This window comes from Diospyros lotus, chromosome 5, assembly GCF_014633365.1.
Source record: "Diospyros lotus cultivar Yz01 chromosome 5, ASM1463336v1, whole genome shotgun sequence".
Lineage (NCBI taxonomy): Eukaryota > Viridiplantae > Streptophyta > Magnoliopsida > Ericales > Ebenaceae > Diospyros > Diospyros lotus.
Genome location: NC_068342.1, coordinates 37,642,282 through 37,662,719, shown reverse-complemented (window position 1 = coordinate 37,662,719; position 20,438 = coordinate 37,642,282). Strand labels below are relative to the sequence as shown.

At 33.1% G+C, this 20,438-nt stretch overlaps 2 protein-coding genes across 3 annotated transcripts in view; both read right to left on the bottom strand.

Annotated features, from left to right (window-relative positions):
* Positions 1-2,861, bottom strand: part of LOC127801021 (protein DMR6-LIKE OXYGENASE 2-like) — a 44,156-nt gene extending 41,295 nt beyond the window's left edge. Inside the window, exons 1-3 of one of the 2 annotated variants that reach the window (XM_052335790.1) lie at positions 2,324-2,859; positions 1,788-2,115; positions 1,508-1,702 (exon numbers count right to left, since the gene is read on the bottom strand). In XM_052335790.1, the coding sequence (XP_052191750.1) occupies positions 1,508-1,702; positions 1,788-2,115; positions 2,324-2,784 (984 nt within the window). In that variant the 5' untranslated portion in view covers positions 2,785-2,859. Of the gene's footprint in view, positions 1-1,507; positions 1,703-1,787; positions 2,116-2,323 lie in introns of both variants that reach the window. The other variant, XM_052335792.1, reaches the window with a different exon arrangement.
* A 13,124-nt stretch (positions 2,862-15,985) lies between these two features.
* On the bottom strand, positions 15,986-18,553 carry LOC127801026 (methyl jasmonate esterase 1-like). The gene is made up of 3 exons (XM_052335801.1): positions 18,019-18,553; positions 16,602-16,733; positions 15,986-16,499 (listed from the first exon to the last, which is right to left on the bottom strand). The coding sequence occupies exons 1-3, from the start codon at positions 18,463-18,465 to the stop codon at positions 16,212-16,214; spliced, it is 867 nt and encodes a 288-aa protein (XP_052191761.1). The 5' UTR covers positions 18,466-18,553; the 3' UTR covers positions 15,986-16,211.
* Positions 18,554-20,438: the final 1,885 nt, after the last annotated feature.

Sequence of the window (20,438 nt, the reverse complement as noted above, 5' to 3'; positions counted from 1 at the left end):
ATAGCCAAATCCGAGCCTCTCTCAACCAATCACAAGGGGTAACGTGAGCTAGAGACCCCCCCTTCACGTCCATGCCAGTTCGGCCATGCCTGACGCTAAAATTTTTTGATTTTTTTTTTTAACAATAACATCTTTTATTAAAAAAAATAACTATAATCTAATACACCATTTCTTTTAAATATATAAATTCCAAGGTGCTCCATACCGACAATTCAAATTTCAGCCTGAACTGGAGCTGTATCGAAAATTAACTCCAATCCAATTTCATTTGATACTAAAAATCTTATCTCGGGAGACTTAGTAACGACATGTTATTTTCTTTTGAAATCTCAGTCTCGAGACATTTCCTACAGCTAATTCGATAATTTATTTTATTATTGAACTATTTTTTAATATTTTAAATTCATCTAAATTACATGACGACCTCAAGTAGATATGGGTATTACATGGTAGATATGGGTATTACATGATGTGTGGCGATGGCAAGCAGCTGTAGAAAGGAAACGGTATGTGTGGTGACAAAAGGGCATGGAGGCTGTGTGGGGATAACCTGCAATGATAGTGTAGTGACTAGCTTCAGAGAAGTAGGGAACTAGGAGGTGTGCGACGACAGCGGGCAATAGTAGCTAGCAACAGTTTGACTTTAAATAGAGGCTTGTAGTGGTGGCATCGATAGGCGGTGAGTATGGGCATGTGTTCTCTTCTTTGTTTTCTTTCTCTTCAATCATCAATTCACAAATCATAGTTCACAACTTTTTTAATTTTAGGGTTTTTAATCTCTAAGTTAACTAAACCTAATTTGGTATTTTGTTTTGTTATATATACATATATTATATTATGTTAAATGATTAAATTAATATATATAAAAATTTTAAACCTATTAAGTTTAATGATATTATTATAAAAATTTAAAGTTTAATAATTTTATGTTAAATAATATATTTATAAAATTATAAATAAATTTATTAATGTAATCATATATAAACCGATCTATTCATGAGCTATTCCGGATCTTTTAATTGAATATGTTCACAAATCTCTAATCAAATATGTTCATGAGTATTTAAATATATGTTTTCGAGATTTAACGACTTAAGTTTTATTAAAATTAAATTTTGACTTGATTGTTTATCTTAACGAATAAATTCAAATGAATTTTTGTTGAGCTAAATATTGAATCGCACGCAAGCGGATGAACTACTATTTAATAAAAGAAACATGTGACAACTGACCCACACCTCGCTTCTGCCTTTGGTAGGGGTATTCATGCCCATCAATATATATAGTTTTAGTCCATTCAGATCGACGAGAAGCATCAGAAAACTTCATGTCATGCACTGTTGTAAATAATTAAGCTCAGACACACCCACATATAATAATGCACGTACGGATGGATGGTGGATGTCATGATCGATGATGAAATGATTTAGTGAAGATCATTCGAGGCGGATAGGCTGAAATGATAGATCTGGAGGTTGTCGACATGAAGCTTCTTGTAATTGCTGAGGTTTCTGGCAGCGACGAACTTTCCCCAGTTGAAAGCCCTGTACTTGGGAGGACTATGCTCATCAACCAACTCTTCCAGGGGCTCAACCACGGTGGTGTGTGCTGGGTTGAAGAAGAAGGGAATCGAGAACCTATCCCTCTCTGAGTTCAGCGTCACCCTGTGCTCCACACTCTCGTACCTATCATTGCTCCACACCTGCTCCAATACTTATTTTATAATACACACAGACACACATATATACACAACTTAATTTGAAGTGGATGCAAATTTATTAATTTACCTGAATAATATCCCCAACGTTGATGATATAAGCATTGGGGGTAGGTTTAACTCGGACCCATTCCCCGTCGGACTTTCGCCGTACTTCGAGGCCTCCGACATCATCCTGAGCAAGAACAGTCATCCCGACGGCGTCCTTGTGCCGGCCGACACCGAGGGCCAGGTCGGGAACGGGGCAGCGCGGATAGTAGTTGAGTCGCAGAAAGCTGGTCTGATCGTCGAAGAAGTTCATGAAGCGGTTTCCCGGCAGGCCTAAGCTCAGGGAGATCAGTTCCAACAGCTTATGAGCTAGTTTTTCGATTTCTACAACGTACTCTTCCCACACTTCCCTGGTGTGAAAGAGGGGTTTAGGATTTAGGGTTAATGATGTGATTAATTAATAATAAAGTTAAGAAACTTAATTATATATAAATTAGATCTCTTATGCTAATCTCATTCACGGGTCGCAATTAAACTGAATTTTGTATTTTATTTGATACAATTTGATCAGTTACCCATTCCAAACTGCACTGTAGATGGAATTAATTTGAACCTAACCTGAAGTTAGGAGGGTAATCGGGCCATTGATTACGAAGCAACACCACTTCCCTGTCATCAGGCTCGGGAGAGGCCGGAATGATGGTCGGAACTTTCTGGACAAAATCGTAGACCTCCTTCCAGTCCCGGACGTTCTTGGTGTGCTCGCCGTCATGGTATCCCACCGGATTCTTCTCGTCTCTCCTCACCTTGAGCTTCTCGTCCAAGGACTGCGCAAAGAACTTTCTCGACGCCGACTCCATCTTCTCCCGACAGGCCAACGGTACTCCGTGGTTGATGACCTGGAAGAAGCCCCAGGTCTCGCAGGCACGGCCGATCTCGGCGGCAAGGGCGGCGACTGCGGCAGAGTCGGAGGAGTTGATGGCGGAGAGATCGATGAGAGGGATGCCCTCGGCTTCGACGACGGCGGGCTTCGGCCGGTGCTCAAGGGCTTGGATGAATGCAGCATCAACCTCTACCATGGCGGTGAAGGAATCTGGGCAAATGCAAATGGCGATGCAAAAACTGGAGACGCGCTGACGCTTGTCCCGCAATATAGAAAATTATGGAAGGGTTTAGGTTACGTTGAACCTGGACGGTTTTCTAGAAGTCAACAAGTGGTTGAGATGCCTTCAATATTTTCTTCTCTTTAAATTACACGTGGCAATCTTGCAATCAGAAAATAATAAATTATATTAAATTAATTGACTACTTTATATTTGTTTCACTGATTAGAGTCACTTCTAGAATGTTTATAGACAAATAAGAAAAAAAAAAGAATAAATTATACTTAAAATCTTTGAATTTAGGCAAAAAGACCCTTAATAATTAAAAAATGACAATAATCTTTTATTAGTTTACAACTTTAATTAGATTATTTTTTTCTCGTTACTAAAATTGTTAATGTGATAAAATATCTTCACATTTTTTATTTTTCTTTTATCCTTATATGATAAAATATCTTCATATTTTTCGTTCTTTCTTTTATCCTTCACTTTTTTCTGACAAATTAATAAAAATTTGATAGTTTATCAATTTCTTTTTCTTTCTCTAATCCAACAATAACTAAATTATTGTCGAACTAATGAGTGAAACCAACAAACAAACTAGAAGAAAAGGAGAGAAAGAAAATGTGATAATATTTTTATTATATTAAATTTTTTAACTTCTGTTAGATAGTAGTAGAAGAGACGTGTAGACAAAGTTGCAAAGTATTGGAAATATTTGTCATGTCTTAAATGTGTAGAATACTTTCTTCTTCGATAATGACATTTGGCATCCACTATGTACTAGTTTGCTAAGTTGTAAACTGATAGTTTGCTAAGTTTAGAATAATTCACCTCTCACCTATGTTCTCCGTTTCTTCTTCGATAATGACAATGGGCATCCACTATGTACCACAGTTGTGTAAATTGTCGGTTTGATTTACTTATTGAATTTATGAAAATTTACCAATTAATTAAATCAAATCGAGAAACAAAACCAAATCAAATTGATTGATTAATTCAAAAAAATTGAAATCAAATCATATAAATCGAATTGAGCTGAGCTAATTAAATTGAAGAAAAAAATAAAAAAATTAATAAAAAACACATAAAAGTGAAGAAAATGACATCGTTTTATAAATATCAAAATAACATCGTTTTAAAGTTCGATTAATTCAGCTACTTTGGTTCTTTTAACTAAAAAATCGAAAATCAAACTTTTGAGAAAAATTAATATGATCGAAACAAAAAAAAAATCGAACAAAACCAATAAGTTCAGTCGATTCAATTCAGTTAGTTCAGACAAATCGAACTTTTATTCTCCCCTATTTACCAAAACAAACTACTTTTTCACTTTCTTCCACCTCTATCTTCCTTCATGACCAGTGATCTTGGTTTCATTTCAGCAATGATTTTATAAAACACAACTATGTATTAAAAAAGAAAAAAGCAACTTTAGTAAGACATTAATTGGTAAATTTTAAAGTTATCTACTTTTATAATTATTATTATTTATTTACATTAATTGGTAAACTCATTGGGCTCACAAATCCAGTGAGGTGGCAATCATATGCAACCATATGATTGGTTTAATAAATATTAAATTTTAGATATTAATTTTTAAATGTTAAAATGTAGTAAAACTTACATATGATACCCTAAAGAACTTGGATAATTGCAAGAACTACTATAGATATTTGAGAAAATAGATGATAAACCTATAAAATTTAACCCATTTGAACCCTAAATCTAGGTTTGAAATTGAACTCCACATGTATTTAGCGGTTGTTTTTTTTATATATATTTTTATAAAATAAAATGAGAGAAAATATGAAAAAGATTGAGAAATAAAATGATCATTTTATCCTTTTAAGATTATTATTTTCAAAATTAAGCAAACAAAAAGAAGGAATTAATTAAGAAAAAATTTAATTTCGACGATGCATAGCTTAAGCAAGTAATTCATTCACTATGCAAACATTAAATGGTTGCAATTAGTTGAGTTTGTGGGCGTTCATTTATGAAAAGTAAGAAGTGAAGGGAGGTGAAAGAAAGATAATGCTAGACATGTAATCTAGATGACAATTTCGTTTATAATCCCAAGTTATCGTAATATTTTGACATCAAAATATCGCCATAACTTCAACATTAATTTAAAACAAAAATATTTTGAATACCTGCCCATATCTTTGAATAATCCACATTACTCTTTCTTTCCATCTCCGGCATGTTGTCGATCCTCACTAAGAATGACCACAATCTCTACTTCCCGTTCATCTGCATTGAAGCAAGAACCCACTTGCCTAAAAATCAGACGCCCTCACTGGCTTCATTTCCCATTGTCACCGACAACGATCTCTAACATTTTCAGGCGCTTCTCAATAACAGATAGGACGTACTTCGTTGCCAGTACAACTCCGACGTGCATCCTCAACACCTCCAGTGTGTCATCCACCGTCGGTTTGCGTCTCCTTCTATAGTCGTCGATCCTCATTAGCAACAACATCGGTCCTCTAGCGGTGTCTCTCTTTTTTTTTCTCTCTCTCTCGCAACAAAATTAAAGTTTGTGTTTCTCACACTTTGCCCTTTGATTTTTGCTTTGATCAATTTTTCTCTTGTCTTGAATTTGTTTCCTTCTTTGCTTAATCCGTAATTCATTGTTGTTAATTTTTTCTTTTTGTGATTACATTTGGTGGATGACCAGTATTTGTGCATTATTTTATTTATTTAATTATTATTTTTGTGAATACCGTGCATTGATTAGTTTTTTCACGTACTGATTGAAGCTCTAGTGTTGTGTTTCATTTTGTTTCTTAGTAGTATCAAAGACCTTTCGGATTCTCTACATAAATCATTCAACATATTTGAAATCAAAATAGATGATTGCTAGGAGACTACTAAAAAAATTAACAAGAAGAATTGGGAAATAATTAAGGAGACCAAAAAACATCAGCAAGTTCATGTCTACTGCATGTTACATTATGTGAAATGATGTTCTTGAAATTATGAAATGTTGGTAGATATTTGCTGTAATAAAGTTTTTGCACCTTATCATACTTGTATTGTGAATGTATAGATGTTTTTCATGGAAATTCACCAGCAGTAATGTTTTAGTTAGTTTTTATTTTCGAGTCATGAGAAGCTATGTTTTTGTCCCTTTTTTTGCACTTACCTTCTCATGGCATTACTTGGACCTTTTTTTTTTTTTTTTTTTCTAAAACCCAAATATTTTTGCTGTATAATCCTTAGTGTGTACTATTTTTTCCTTTTAGTTTTCTTTATCTCATTTGGGTTGATGCACGAGATGTTAATGGCTAAATTGTGTGTTATCATGCTTTGGCTTTGCAATAGATTGAAAAATATGAGGGAGGAAACCCTAACCTCATTTTGGTCCTCACCTCATTTTGACCGTCTCCATTTTAGTGTATTAGTAATGTTTTTGACATACTTTATACTATATAAATTTGTAACATTTTTTTACATACTTTATAGCATATAAATTAAAGTATATTGACAATATTAAAACATTTCGGGTACAATATCATTTAACTAAATCATATTTTTCAAATTTTACTATTTTAGTTAATATGACTTCCAATTTGAAAATTGGTGAAGTTTTAATCAACTCTTTTACCTCTCATCAAGGAATCGTGTGTGAATATGGTGTACCTATTTGGTGTTACACATCATGGATTAAGACTAATCTTGAAAGGAAATTCTTGAGATGTTAATTTTAAAAGGTAATTTGTTATCTTATAAATGAAAAAAACTATTAATGTAAATGGAATTGATTATTGGATAATTTAGTAGACAGAATGATGATTGCAAATGATTTCAATAGATCGATGGTGAATGCACACTACATGAGAAAACATTATGTGGAGATTTGTTAGATAAGTTGAAATGTAACATGGCAGAAATAGTTGAAAATGAGATAATACTATAAAAACAAGCGAGGGTTTTTGAGGAAAAAGGCTTAAAGAGAAAAAAAAGATACTAAAGTTTGAGAAAGACCAAAATTGTATAATGGAATAAAACTTTCAATTGAAAATGAATTTTCAAGAGTACAGGATGAAAGAAATTAAGTTTGTTAGGGGTCTAATAGTGTTAGGATTGAGTTATTTTTTTTTTAATTTTATGGATGATAAAAAATGTAGGTAGTAAATTTAGGTATTTGGCTTTAGTGTAATTAGTATATAAACAATTGTTAGGCATGAAAGTACGTTTATTGTTTGTTAATTATTTATTTGTAACTTATTGTTATCATGATAGATAATTATCTTAATCAGTGATAAAATCTATACACAATTTTTGACATTTTGGTACACTTGAAATCAGAATAAGCATTTCCAAACATGTAAAACATGTCATTTTTACAAAACAAATGCAGTTGTACGTACATATAATTGTAGTGAACATCAGAAAGAAAATTAGATGTTTATTATAATGTATCATTAACAAAATTAATACTAGACTATGCATGCAATAGCAGTACTCCCCTTAAGATACAGACCACAAAAACGTTGTAGTGTTACTTTTGCAGCATCTCTTTTTACATATTTCCTTCCTGTAACTTAACAGCTGAATTGTTGGAAGATGAAACAAAAACTCATACTAGCTGAGAACAATCTTATTTGCAAACATCTTCAAAACTCAACTCAAGCTACCATTTGACTGCTTGAGTTGAGAGACACTAGACCTGCACAAGGATTAAAAAAAAAGAGCATATTGAATAACACATTTGCACCATTTAGAAGGGAGTGAAATTTTAGGGACAAGTTTTAAGAACAAACAATGATCTAAAAAGTCTAGTGGGTTGTCATCGGGCTGTCGGTGGGACAGGAACATTGACATAAAGGGCTGAGCCATGCCAAAGGTAGGGACCATAGGCTCTTTGTGAGCAACATTCTAAATTTGATAGTGAGTAACTTGTAGTGAAAGAGATTAGCTATAAATTATGCACGCAAAGTATAGGATATAATCTAAAAGAGATTGAGAAAATTTTAAAAATACAAGTTATATTATTACCCTATTCTTATCCAAATATTTACCATCACTTATTTGAGTAGGAAATTGGTGTAAGCACGTGATATTGTGCATCTTATGAAAAAGCTTGATTGAATGCTTGAGCATCTTGAATAATGTTTTGCCTCGGGGGCCTTATCTTTGTTTGAATTCGAGGATCCCACCTAGACATGAAACAAAAGCAACAACTATTACAATCGGGAATTCGAGCATAACATCTTGCTTTGAGTTAAGTAAAAAATAGATAAAAACATACATTCGCTTTCTTGGTACATGTTTCGAATTGACCCTTCTTGTGAAGCTTCTTAAGGGCTCCTTTTGTCTGTGAGCATCTCGGATCAAATATTTACCCATTTGAAGCTGTTATTGCCTCTCCACAATTAGGGATTTGTTGCGCATTGTGTTGAGCATATATATTACTATCACAGCTCGGCTTTGCATTGAATATACTTAATGCATTCAAGTGAAATTGGATCCACTCTATAATTTCCCATGTTCATTATTTGTCATCTTCTACCTTAGCAAATGCACTACATAGTTCATCATATATTAATAAGCATGGCATACTAATCCAACCATTGTAATTGATCTTGACCCTCATGTAAAATCTGTTGACATCTCTTCTCCATCGCTATAAGATATACCTCTCAGGAATTGATCTAACATCATTTTGGATCAATATTGTGACTGTATGTTTGTAAATTATTCTCCTAAATTCAAACATGTGATAACTATAAACAATATCACATTTCTCTTTCTCAAAAACAATCGAATATTTTTTTTCCTTAATTCTTTCGTTCAATATGATATCTTCTAGTATCTCGTACCTTGTACCCATCACTCTCTCTTTAGTAGACAATTGCACAATTAATGCATCTTTCTTGTGAACTCTTCTTGAAACTCCTTGAAGTTTTAGATTATGTACACTTCCTGAAATTGTTTCTCCATGGCATACTTCGATGTACATAGGACTATCGGAAAAAATGATTTAATATCAGCCTGAAACTCTTTTTCAACTTTACACCTTATTGCGTACTCATATTGTTCAACAAATTGCTTTAATGAGATTTTCGAGTATACATATCCATCAAAGAATGTGTTTACATCTAGGGGTACAAATGAGTCGAGCCGTTTGAGCTTGGCTCGATGTTCGACTCGATAAAATCTCATTGGAGTTCATTCGTTAAGGTAAATGAGATGAGCTTGAACCTAGCTTTGAAGCTCAATTTGTAAACGAGCTGAGCTTGAGCTCAGTAAAATTCGGCTCGTTATCTCACGAGTTGGTTTGAATAAAGGCTTATGAGTTGGCTTGAATAGAGGCTCACGAGTTGGCTTGTAAATATGCTTGTTTACAAATATGTTAATAAAATTATTTATAATTTTATAAGAATATATTTAACATAAAACTATCAAACTTAACTTTATTATAATAATATCATAATAAGAATGTGTTGATAAAAAGATTTGTTGTGATTTAAAAATTAATCAACTAATGTATGAGTTTAATAGAATAATTATCATTTTAATCAGTAAAGAAATGTTTAGTTGAGTAATAACTAATAAATATTGTGCTCTATTGATTTTTTTTTTTAATCAAGTAAAATTTAAATATTTATGTGATTAATCGATTATATACTTGTCTTACTCGAATATATGATGGAATAACATTAATTGAATAACCAAATAGTTAATTGACTAAGTGATACATTACTTAAATAACTTTGTTGTGCTATAATTTTGATTATGTTTGTATTTTAAAAATAACTGGACAAGCAATTTAATTATCTTTTTGTACGGTAAATGATATCATACTTATTATAATTTGTGAAATTATTATTATTTAATTATCATGTCGATGTTATATTTATTTAGATATATTTATTGATTACCATATTGATATTTATTGTTATTGTATATCAATTAATTAGATTTTTTTAAATAAAACTTTGATAAATTACAGCTCGAGCCCAAACTCAAGTTGGGGCTCGCTTGAGCCTGAGCTCAAGCTTGAGTTTGGGTTATACTAATTGAGCTCGAGCTCGAGCCAAGCTTCTAGGCTTGACTCGAACTCAAGCTCGAGCTTGAGCTTGTGATAGAATTTGTCAAGTTGAGTCAAGTTAAACTCGACTTGGCTCATTTGCACCCCTATTCACATCCTTACTGTGCTGCATTGTTGACATCCTTGCTCAAAAATTAGATTTCAAGAAACATAGGATCCGATGACTTCTTTCTCAATAAAGTCCAAAGAACTAATCGTTGTCATGCAGTGCATATTTCTGAATCATTGAATTCTAGTTCTCCTCAAATTCCCCAAGACTTTATGATTCCACTACAAGAAAAACGGAATTTAGTGACGAAAAAATCCGTCGCTAAAAAATCAAAATCTGTCGCTAAAAAATTTAGCGAGGGGCAGCTTCTTATCGCTAAAAATGGCGTCGCTGAATTTCATCGACGGGAAAAATTAGCGACAGAAATTTTCGTAGCTGATTAAAAAATAAAAAATAATTTTTTTTAAAAAAAATAAATATTATTTTAGCGACGGAAATTTTTTCGTCGCTAATACACAATAAAAATTAGAATATTAAAAAAATTAAAATAAATTATAATTAGCAACGAAAACAATTTCGTTGCTAATCAGTGACGGAACTGTTTTTGTTGCTGACTTAAATTTAAATAAAAATTATAGCCCTCTGGAAGGCTGTGCGCGTTGCCTTGCAGTGCCACGTGGCGCCTTGGGATAATTTCTCAATGCACTCATTTCTTCCCCTCCTCAATTTCAATCCCTAGTCGTTCGTGCGCGCGCAACCGTTCGAGTTGCGAGCTTTCTTATCATATACACTGTACATATTAACTATATATTATACTTACTTGTCAGCCATTTTAATTTTATTTTAATTAAATTTTAAATCTTTCAAATTCATAAATTAATACTTAAAAAATAAATATTGTAAATTTTAACTCAACTAATATACCACTTAAATGTTGTAATTAATTTATCTCTTAAATATTTAAGTTTTATTTGATTAAAAATTAGTTTAATACATATTTGTTATTATAAATTTTACAATATCATATCAATTTACATATTTTTGGTTCGTAAATAAAATACATAAAATATGCTTTTAATACATTTTAATATTTATTTAATCTTTGTTTAATACATAATTAATAAATTTTATTTTTTTTAATTTTTTTTTCATTTGTAAGTATTGGTTAAATTTTTTAATTATTAGTTTAATTTTTTTTAATTATTTAACGATTTTATATTTAATTTAAATTTAAGTTTTTATTATTTATTTAATTTTTTAATTAATTAGCGACAGAATATTTTGTCTCTAAATATATTTAATCCGTCGCTAAATATATTTAATTTAATTAAATAAAAAAATATAAAATTTAGGGCTGGGATTAGTTTCCTCGAAAAAAATAAAAATAAATTAAATAAAAAATACAAAATTTAGCGACGAGTTCACACTTGTCACTAAAAAATAAAAAATAAAAAATGTAAAAATCCAAAAATTCAGTGACGGGCCAACCCCCGTCGCTAAAAAATAAAAATAAATTAATTAAAAAATACCAAATTTATCGAAGAGGCAACCTCGATGCTAAAAAATAAAAATAAATAAATAAAAAATATAAAATTTAGCGATGGGGCAAGTCCCGTGGCTAAAAAATAAAAATAAATTAATTAAAAATTATCAAATTTAGCGACGGGGTCACACCCGTAACTAAAAAATAAAATAAATAAAAATCCAAAATTCAGCGACGAGGCAACCCTCGTCACTAAAAAATAAAAATATAAAATATAAAATTTAGCAACGGGGTCACACCCATCGCTAAAAAATAAAAAAAAAATTAGCGATTGGGTAACCCCCGTCGCTAAAAAATAAAAAATAAATTAAATAAAAATGCAAAATTTAGCAACGGGTGACCCCGTCGCTAAAAAATAAAAAATAAATTAAATTTTTTTAATTATTTAGCGATGAACGATTCCATCGCTAATTTCGTCGCTAAATTTAAAAAAAAATAAAAAATTTGGCGACGAAATATTCCATCACAAATCCAAATTTCCGTCTCTAATTAGCGATGGAAAATTTTCGTCACTAAATCCGTCACTAAATTACAAATTTTTTGTAGTGTTCATCCATTGCGTCATGTACGATTGAAAGAATATAAGTCTTACAAGTATGGTTCCCAAATTTTTCAGACAACTTCTTTAATATATGCCACAAGTACCATCTATATTTCGTGTTAGGGAAGACTATCTCGATAGTATTTTGTAAGGCTCTATCTTGATTATTGATTATTCCTACGAGGGCCTGATCCTCCATGCACTCAAGCCATGTTCTAAACAACCACATGAAACTCTTGATGTCCTCGTTGGAAATTATACCACATCAAAGTAGCGTTGACTGTCTGTGGTGATTTACACCAACAAATGGAGCAAACAACATGTCGTACCTATTGGTCAAGTATGTGGTGTCAAATGTGATAATGTCGTCGAATTTCTTGTATGCTTCTCTACACCTATTATTAGCCAAAAAAACATTTTTCAATCGACATTCTTTATTCAAATCCACACTAAAGTAAAAACCTAGACAAATTAAAGGCTTGCATTTTTTAAAAGTAAGCTTGAATAGTAGCAACATTTCATTCCCCAAATCTTAAACTCCTCACCTAATCAATGTAATTCCTGCAATCATTTTTTACAAATGTTAGGTTCTCATATCTATCAGTTTCAATAACAGCTGAGTTATAATTTTTGTGTAATGGAATTCCAGCTATATCATTCACTTCAAGCTATGGCTTCGCATGTTGGCTCAATTGTCTATTGCATCGATATAACCTAGATTTGGTTGGACTTGTTTTATGGTTATGCTCAAGATGGACCATATTTGCTGATGTGACAAAATGAGATAATGTGTCTTAATGTTGACTCGTCAAGCCAATCCATTCAAAACTCTAAAATGAGGTTGTTTGAAACCTAAAATTACGTTTTCTTTAGGTTAGAGACAATAACGCAACGAAAGCACGTTGGATTCTCTAGAGTGGACTGGGTTGCACCCTTGTAGTTGGAAGCATGTTGGCCTCCAAGGCACCATCTTTCAGATCCTTAAATCCATTACTAAAAATTACTTTCGTGTTACTACAAATCTTGTGCTACAATTCAACCTTAGAAGTCTCGGATTCATCAGCTTGGTAGCAAATGTAACAATCCTAGAGGTGAATCTAAGCCAGAACCCTAGCCCCATAGAAATTGTTTGACAATTGTTGTAGCTAGTTCATGTAGCGGCGACAGTCGTGGAAGTTGAGATCATGTCGATACTAGAAAAGGTCGTTGACAGTGATGTTTTTGTAATTGACGTTGGTTTCATAGAACCTGTTTGTTATAACAGTGGGTGAGTAGGTATTAGCCATTTTACTAATGGACTCAACTTTTAGCAATGGTTTGTATATGTACAGAACCTGGATTGGGAGTGGTTGGCGAGTTCTTGTAAAAGGGACAATAAGATTTCTAGTAATGAGCTTGCTTGATGACCGATAAAAGCGCTATATAAGGGTCCTAAATGTTTCCAACTATAGGGGTCTGACCTAGTCCGCTCGAGAAAAGCCGTTGTGCTTGCATCGCATCACTTTTGTCTCTAACCTAAAGAAATTGTGATTTTGGGTTTCAACATCGCCATTTTCAAGTTTTGAATTGGTTGGCATCATAAATCAGCATTACGATATATCAACGTGCCAACTCATTTCGTTACATTACTTGTTGCATATTAGGATACAATTGCGACCAACTTTAAAGTATTGAGTATAAATTGAAGCAATTCTCAAAATAGAATTAAATTAAAAATTGACAAAAAACACTACAAAAAATCAGCGTTTTAGCAACAAAAAATTCTGTTGCTAAAACATCAAAATCAGTCGCTAAATTTTTTAGCGACGGATTTAGTGACGTGTATCTTTCCGTCGCTAAAAATGGCGTCGTTGAAATTTAGCTAACTCGTATTTTTTAGTGACGAAATCAGTGACGATGGTTGTACCCATCGCTAATCAGCAACGAAATTAGTGACGGGGTTGACCCTGTCGCTAGATTTTAATTTTTTTATTAAATTTTATTTATTTATTTTTATTTTTTAATGACGGGCATAAGCCAGTCACTAAATTTTAATTTAATTTAATTTAATTTATTTTTATTTTTTAGTAACCGGGTTGATCTCATCCCTAAATTTCAATTTTTTTTTTTATTTTTTAGCGACAGGTTTGAGCCTGTCACTAAATTTTAATTTTTTATTTAATTTTTTTTTATTTTTTTAGTGACAGGGCTAATTCCGTCGCTAAATTCAACCCCAAAATTCAAAATTCAAATCGCGCCAGGCCCGGCATCCCCTCATGTGTGCCACGCCTCTACTCGGCACGCGGCAGCGCCTTTGCTCGGCACGTGGTAGCGTTGGGATATTACTCCCAACTATTATCTCAAGCTTTCTACAAGATTCAAACCCCAACCTCTCATGACCAAGTTTCGCGCACGAGATAGTCGATCTGGAAGCTTTCTTGTTTATTGATGTACATAAAATATATTTATAGTATTCTCTTTCAAATATTTCAGAATTATATTTATACACCAAAATTTCTCAAACTTATTTAATGATATTAATTTTAATATTAATGTTAGTAAAGGGAAATGAATATTAATTTTAATTTTATTTCGTTATTAATTCAAATAAAACTTTATTGATTATTATATTAGCAGTGAAAAATTATGTTTTTATTTTGATTTTAATTTGTAATATATTTAAAAATTATTAGTTTATTTTTTACTAATATTAATGTTAGTAAAAATTATTATGATATGTTTAAATGTAAAATTTTTAATTTTTTACTTATTTTTTTTATATTTTAGAGACGGGGTTGTCCCATCACTAAATTTTAATTCTTTATTTTTTATTTTTTTTATTTTTTAGCAACGGGTTTGAGCCCCTCGCTAAATTTTAATTTTTTTTATTTTTTAGCAACGGTGTTGATTTCATCTCTAAATTTTAATTTTTTTTTATTTTTTAGCGAATGGGTGTACCCCATAGCTAAATTTTAATTTTTTTTATTTTTTAGCGACGGGATTGACCCTGTTGCTAAAATTTATTTTTTTATTTAAATTTTAATTTTTTTTATTTTTTAGCTACGGGTAGACCTTGTGACTAAATTTGAATTATTTATTTATTTAATTTTTTAGCGACGAGGTTGACCTGTCGTTAAATTTGAATTATTTTATTTAATTTTATTTAAATTTTTTTTAGCCACAAAATTTTCGTCGTTAATTCAATTGTTAAATTAAAAAAATATTTAAAAAAATTAGCGACAGAAATTTCATTGCTATCCGTCGCTAATTAGTGAAGGAATAATTCCATCACTAATTCTGTGGCTAAAATATATTTTTCTTGTAGTAAAATTAAGGATAAATTTGATGATTAGACCTATTTTTTTCCCTTTGAATTTGGGGCAAATTCTTGAACAAGTTTATGGGAGTTACTGAATTTGAACCAGGGTGATATATGTATATATATATATTACTTCACATATATTTTTGAAAAAAAAAAACAGTTAAGAGTAGTTACACTTCATTATTGGCACTTACTTTAAATTCCCAATTTCTTATCATAAAAAAATATCCCTTGAGGGTGGTTCAAGTAGTGGTTTTTCCCTTCCATTATAAATTTAGGGTTGTGGATTTTGACTTTTTCATGCCCTTTGGTGTGGTTATTTTTTTATAATTTCATGTATATAAAAAAAAAATTTCTGGAAATCAATTTTTTGTGAGTGCAGACCAAATTGATTGGGCCTAATTTTAGTTATTGGGCCCATATCAGTTAAAAAAACAACCCACGTGACTTCAAGTCCATCAACCCAATTCCATTTCTGCAACTTATATAAAACCGCAAGGACTGACTTTTTGGACTCAGATCTTAAAACTTTGGATATATTAACAAGATTTCACATACACCCATGATAATTAGTATTTGAAGCGAAGCATAAGATATATTTATTCAAAAATAATTAGCATTACGCCATTACCATTATATATATATATATGTTCATACATAGTACATACTGTTATCTCAACTAGGATCTACAATGGCTCTGCTTCCATGACAAAGCATTATTCACACACACACACACACACACACAACTGGAGCCTGAAATGATGGATTTGGACGTTGTCGACGCCAAGCTTCTTGAAGTTACTGAGCTTCCTGTTGGCATGGAACTTACCCCGAGGCTTTTCATTATGCTTGGATAAAAGAAAGGCATACTTGCCTGCTTTGAAGGATATATATATATATATAGGCATGTTTTAAGGCCAAATATTAAGCGATCAAATCTTAAGGCCATCGCCGATCGAAATCTGATCAACGATAGGTTTTTGCAGCAATGGCGAGGAGAAGAGCCGAGAGCTTGACTGGCTTAGACACCATAACCATGTGATCGGATCCCTTGATCTCTTCAACCTCATCGGGAGGGTTTCTATCGATCATCCACTCTTGAAATTCCTTCTTCGCCACCTCGTCTTTCTCGGAAACGATGAAAACTCTCCTCACCGATCCGTATTTCTCGGCGGTAAAAACCAGCTCCTCCGACATGTTCTCCAGGCCGTACAAGCGCTGCGGCCTCACAAGCACGGTCGCTAGAGCCACATCCTGCAGCAAAGAAGAAAAGCTTTCGTAATTGTGAGGATTCGTTGCCGTTAATTAATGCCATTGAAGCATTATCTATATACATTTGTTAGCATTTCAACCAACCTCAACTCGGCTAAGTTGGTACACTTTCTCTGCCAGATACAATGGCCCAAAAACGAAGCCGGTCGCCGGCCGGTTGGGTCCGTCGCCGTAGATGAACCGGCTGTCTAGCGTAGACTCTCGTCTCTTGAGTGACTGTGATGAAAAAAAAATCAAAGTATCATATATAACTCTCCTCAAATTCAAATTAGATATACATAGGTGTAAGAAAAAAAAGCCCATTTTGAGTAGATTTGTAAGCGATAATATTGTTTGTACAAATAACAACAAATAACTACACGTTATGTTCATGAAACTTGTGTAAATCATATAATATGGTTATGTTCATGAATTGAAGAAGCTAGTGTAAATCACATAATATGATAAGAAACGCATATCTGAATTCATCAAGAGCTTAAGCTGTAAAAGAATTATTGGTTGATGGCAAACAAAATTTGATTTTTCCCCTTTAACTTCAACCATAATGATGAATATAAAATATAACTATAATTGATTTTGTATGTTGGGTAGGAAGATGACTAAACCTCTATTTCTAATGAGTCATACTAATTGTATAGGAAGAGCTTGACAAGTGAATGTACAAGGTGATATATCGCAATATTTTGATATCAAAATATCACGATATATCACGATTTTTGTGCACTCTCTTCTCTTTCTCTCTCATTTCTCTCCTTTTCCTTCATCGTTGCAACCGACCACCCTCCACCGCCTCTCTCATGGCCATTCTTCGCCTCAATCGCCTCGCCTCTTCTCACCGTTGTAACCTTGCTGCTTGGCCTCCTCACCGATGCATCCTCTAGCAATAACCTCGCATCTCGCCACTGTATCAGGGTTGCTGGAAGATGTAGAGGTGAGGAGGCCAGGCAACAATGGCAAGGCTACGAGGTAGTAACAGTAAGGTTGTAATGGTGAGAGTAGGCGAGGCGACTAAGGCAAAGAATGGCAGCAAGAGGGTCGACAACGAATGGTCAGTTGCAATGGTGAGGATGTGGTAGCGGCAACAAGAGGAAGAAGAGAGAAAATAGAGGTTACTGGAGGGGTAAAGAGCAAAATGGTTATTGAGAGAGTAGAGAAAGGGGCAAAATAGTCCTTCAAATCATCTGTAAACTCACCTGTAAAAATCTTATCTATACAAATAATATTATTTATTTATAATAATTATAATCTCAGACTCTTTAAAATTATTTATATCTTTTAAATTAAATAAAATTTTAAAATAATTAATTATTTTATTAAATTATTAAATTATCTTATATGATTAATATCATCCTATCTATATTTAATTTTATTGAATAAATATTAATATTTATATCAATTATCTTGTAATAAGTAGTAAATAATTACTACTAATTTATTTAATAAAAAAATTTCTATTAATTATTGATCAAGATAATTCTCACAAGATCAAGGATCCGGGTACCTCTTGCAAAAGGGTGGAAATGTTGAGAGTTGGGCCAGGCATCATGGCGGTGACGAACACAGCTAGAGAAATTTTGTGGGGAAAATTCTCCATGGCCATGGAAACAGCGAGTCCGCCGAGGCTATGGCCGACGAGGATGACCCTTTCGTGGGCGGGAAGAGATTCCATGAAGTCCACGAGCGGCTTGACGTAGTCGGAAATGGAAGGGATGTCGTCCAGCTGCCTCGAATCGATCCCGGAAGCTGCGAGATCCAAAGCCGTGACCCTGTGACCGAAGGCTGATCGCAGCCGCGGCACGATCTTGAACCAACACCAGGCGCCATGGGAAGCTCCGTGGATGAGCACAAATTTAAAGTGCTTGCTCGATGGAGCTGGTTCTGCAATATGGGCGAGGAAGACGACGATGATCAGATGATTAACTAGCCCCGTGTGAAGCTTCTTATCCATCTTACCGATTTCTTTTGCTTCTGTTGAGAAATTAGTGGTTTGAGAGCTCAAATTAAGTGATATAAATATTTTGTTAGGGATACAGAAAGTATGGATGCATACGTAATACAAAAATAACTTGCTTGATACAAGAAAGTAGTTCTAACCAGCTACGATACAAGAAACATATACTATATACTTGACCACTATTATAACAGCTGATATTCACGGTAATAAGAGTTTATAATTAAATGAACAACAACAGAGGTTATCAGACTAAAACAGCAAATCAGAGAAGATGGTTGAACAGCACTGCTCCCAGCTGGAACGACAAGGAATCATGAACAAACTTCTGGATCGTAGAAGAGGCAGGAACAGAAGTAGGTCGAGTCGCGCTTTGCACTGTCCTGAAGACAGTTAGTGCCCTGCACCGGTGGCAAGCAGACTACGGCGACTGTCTCAGCAGGATGAAATGACCTCTCTGGTGAACGATAGCCACTAACAACCGGAGCTAGCAGAACTCAAGACGGGCTCACTCTCAGTGATGAAAAACTTGAGAATACCAAACTCTTCCAAAGCTCAAAGAAAAGAACTCGATATGAGAGATAAAACTTGAGAAGAGATAACAATGTGAGAACTTGTGAGAGCTTGTGAAGAATGGAAAACTTCACACCAATATATATAGGCACCCACCAAACTTGGAGACCAAGCCAATCAAGAAGTGCTTGGAGACCAAGTATTTCTAGAAAAACTTGGGGGCCAAGTTGTTCTAGAACATCTTGGGGACCAAGCAAGAAATAAGAATAAAATTAAAAATAAAACCACACACACACAATCCAACAATCCCCCACATGAGTGTGTGTGCACTAAAATCATACAAAACGACATGGATTCACTGAGAGCAAATAGACAAGTTATGCATCAACAAGGTGTCTTTTGGACTTGAACCTTCCTTAGTGAATGTCTATCGAATTTACCGAAGAAATAGTGAGAATAGCTCTTGAACTATCCTTTTGAAGGTAAATCGAGACAATAGACATCACACACAACATGTCTTAACCAAGGTTGTTAAAATCGGGATTTTAAGTGGGATCGACAAATGGTCCATAAAATCGTATCGTAAAATCGAATCGTAAAATCGTAAGATTTTAGAGATAATTAAAAATACCCTTTAATTTTTGTAAATATATGTTTATAATAACATAATTTTGTAGAAAATGAATTAATATCATTTAATAACCTAATTATTCCTTATTATAATTCAAAAGATGATATTTCCAAAATATAGCTCAAAAACTAGCAGGTTGGTATAGGCAATTTAGAGGTAAAATATAGCTTAAAATTCTTTAGAGGATGCTTCCAACGTCTTCCATTAGATTTAGATTGCAATTTTTTCTTGATTTAACATTGATTAAATCAAGTAATATCCCGATTTGGAGTTGGGTGGTCCATTAATTAATTACTTGTTTGTCTTGATTTACTTATGCAATCAATGTTAAATCAAGTAAAAATTATAATTTAAATCAAGTAAATTGGAACTTATGCAATTAATGTTAGATGCTATGTGACATTGGAACTTATGCAATCAATGTTAAATCAAGTTCCAATTTAGAGGCAAAATATAACAATTCATTGCATAAGTTCCAATGTCAGATGCTATGTGACATTGAGACGTTGGAAGCATCCTCTAAATTACAACTTAAATCAATGGAGGTCTTTGAATCGTAAAATCGTTTGGGGATCTCTGAAGCGTAAAATCGTAAAATCGTACATGTAAAATCGAGATTTTATAGGATTTTATCCCAAATTGGATTTTACATGGGATTTGAATCGTTTGGGGGTCTTCGAATCGTAAAATCGTACGCATAAAATCGGGATTTTAACAACAATGGTCTTAACCCACTGAGTTCTATACGATTGTGTCCATTTTGGTCCTAGACAGCATCCTGGATTTCATGAGAGCTCTAGAGAACCCAAGCCATTGAATAGTTCTC

Excerpts from the sequence above, each read along its gene's own strand:
- LOC127801026 (XM_052335801.1), bottom strand. The coding sequence starts at position 18,465 with ATGGATAAGAAGCTTCACACGGGGCTAGTTAATCATCTGATCATCGTC. Across the intron at positions 16,734-18,018 it reads TTTCCACCCTTTTGCAAGAG|TCACTCAAGAGACGAGAGTC; the intron begins GTACCCGGATCC and ends TTTTCATCACAG. Across the intron at positions 16,500-16,601 it reads ACCAACTTAGCCGAGTTGAG|GATGTGGCTCTAGCGACCGT; the intron begins GTTGGTTGAAAT and ends TCTTTGCTGCAG.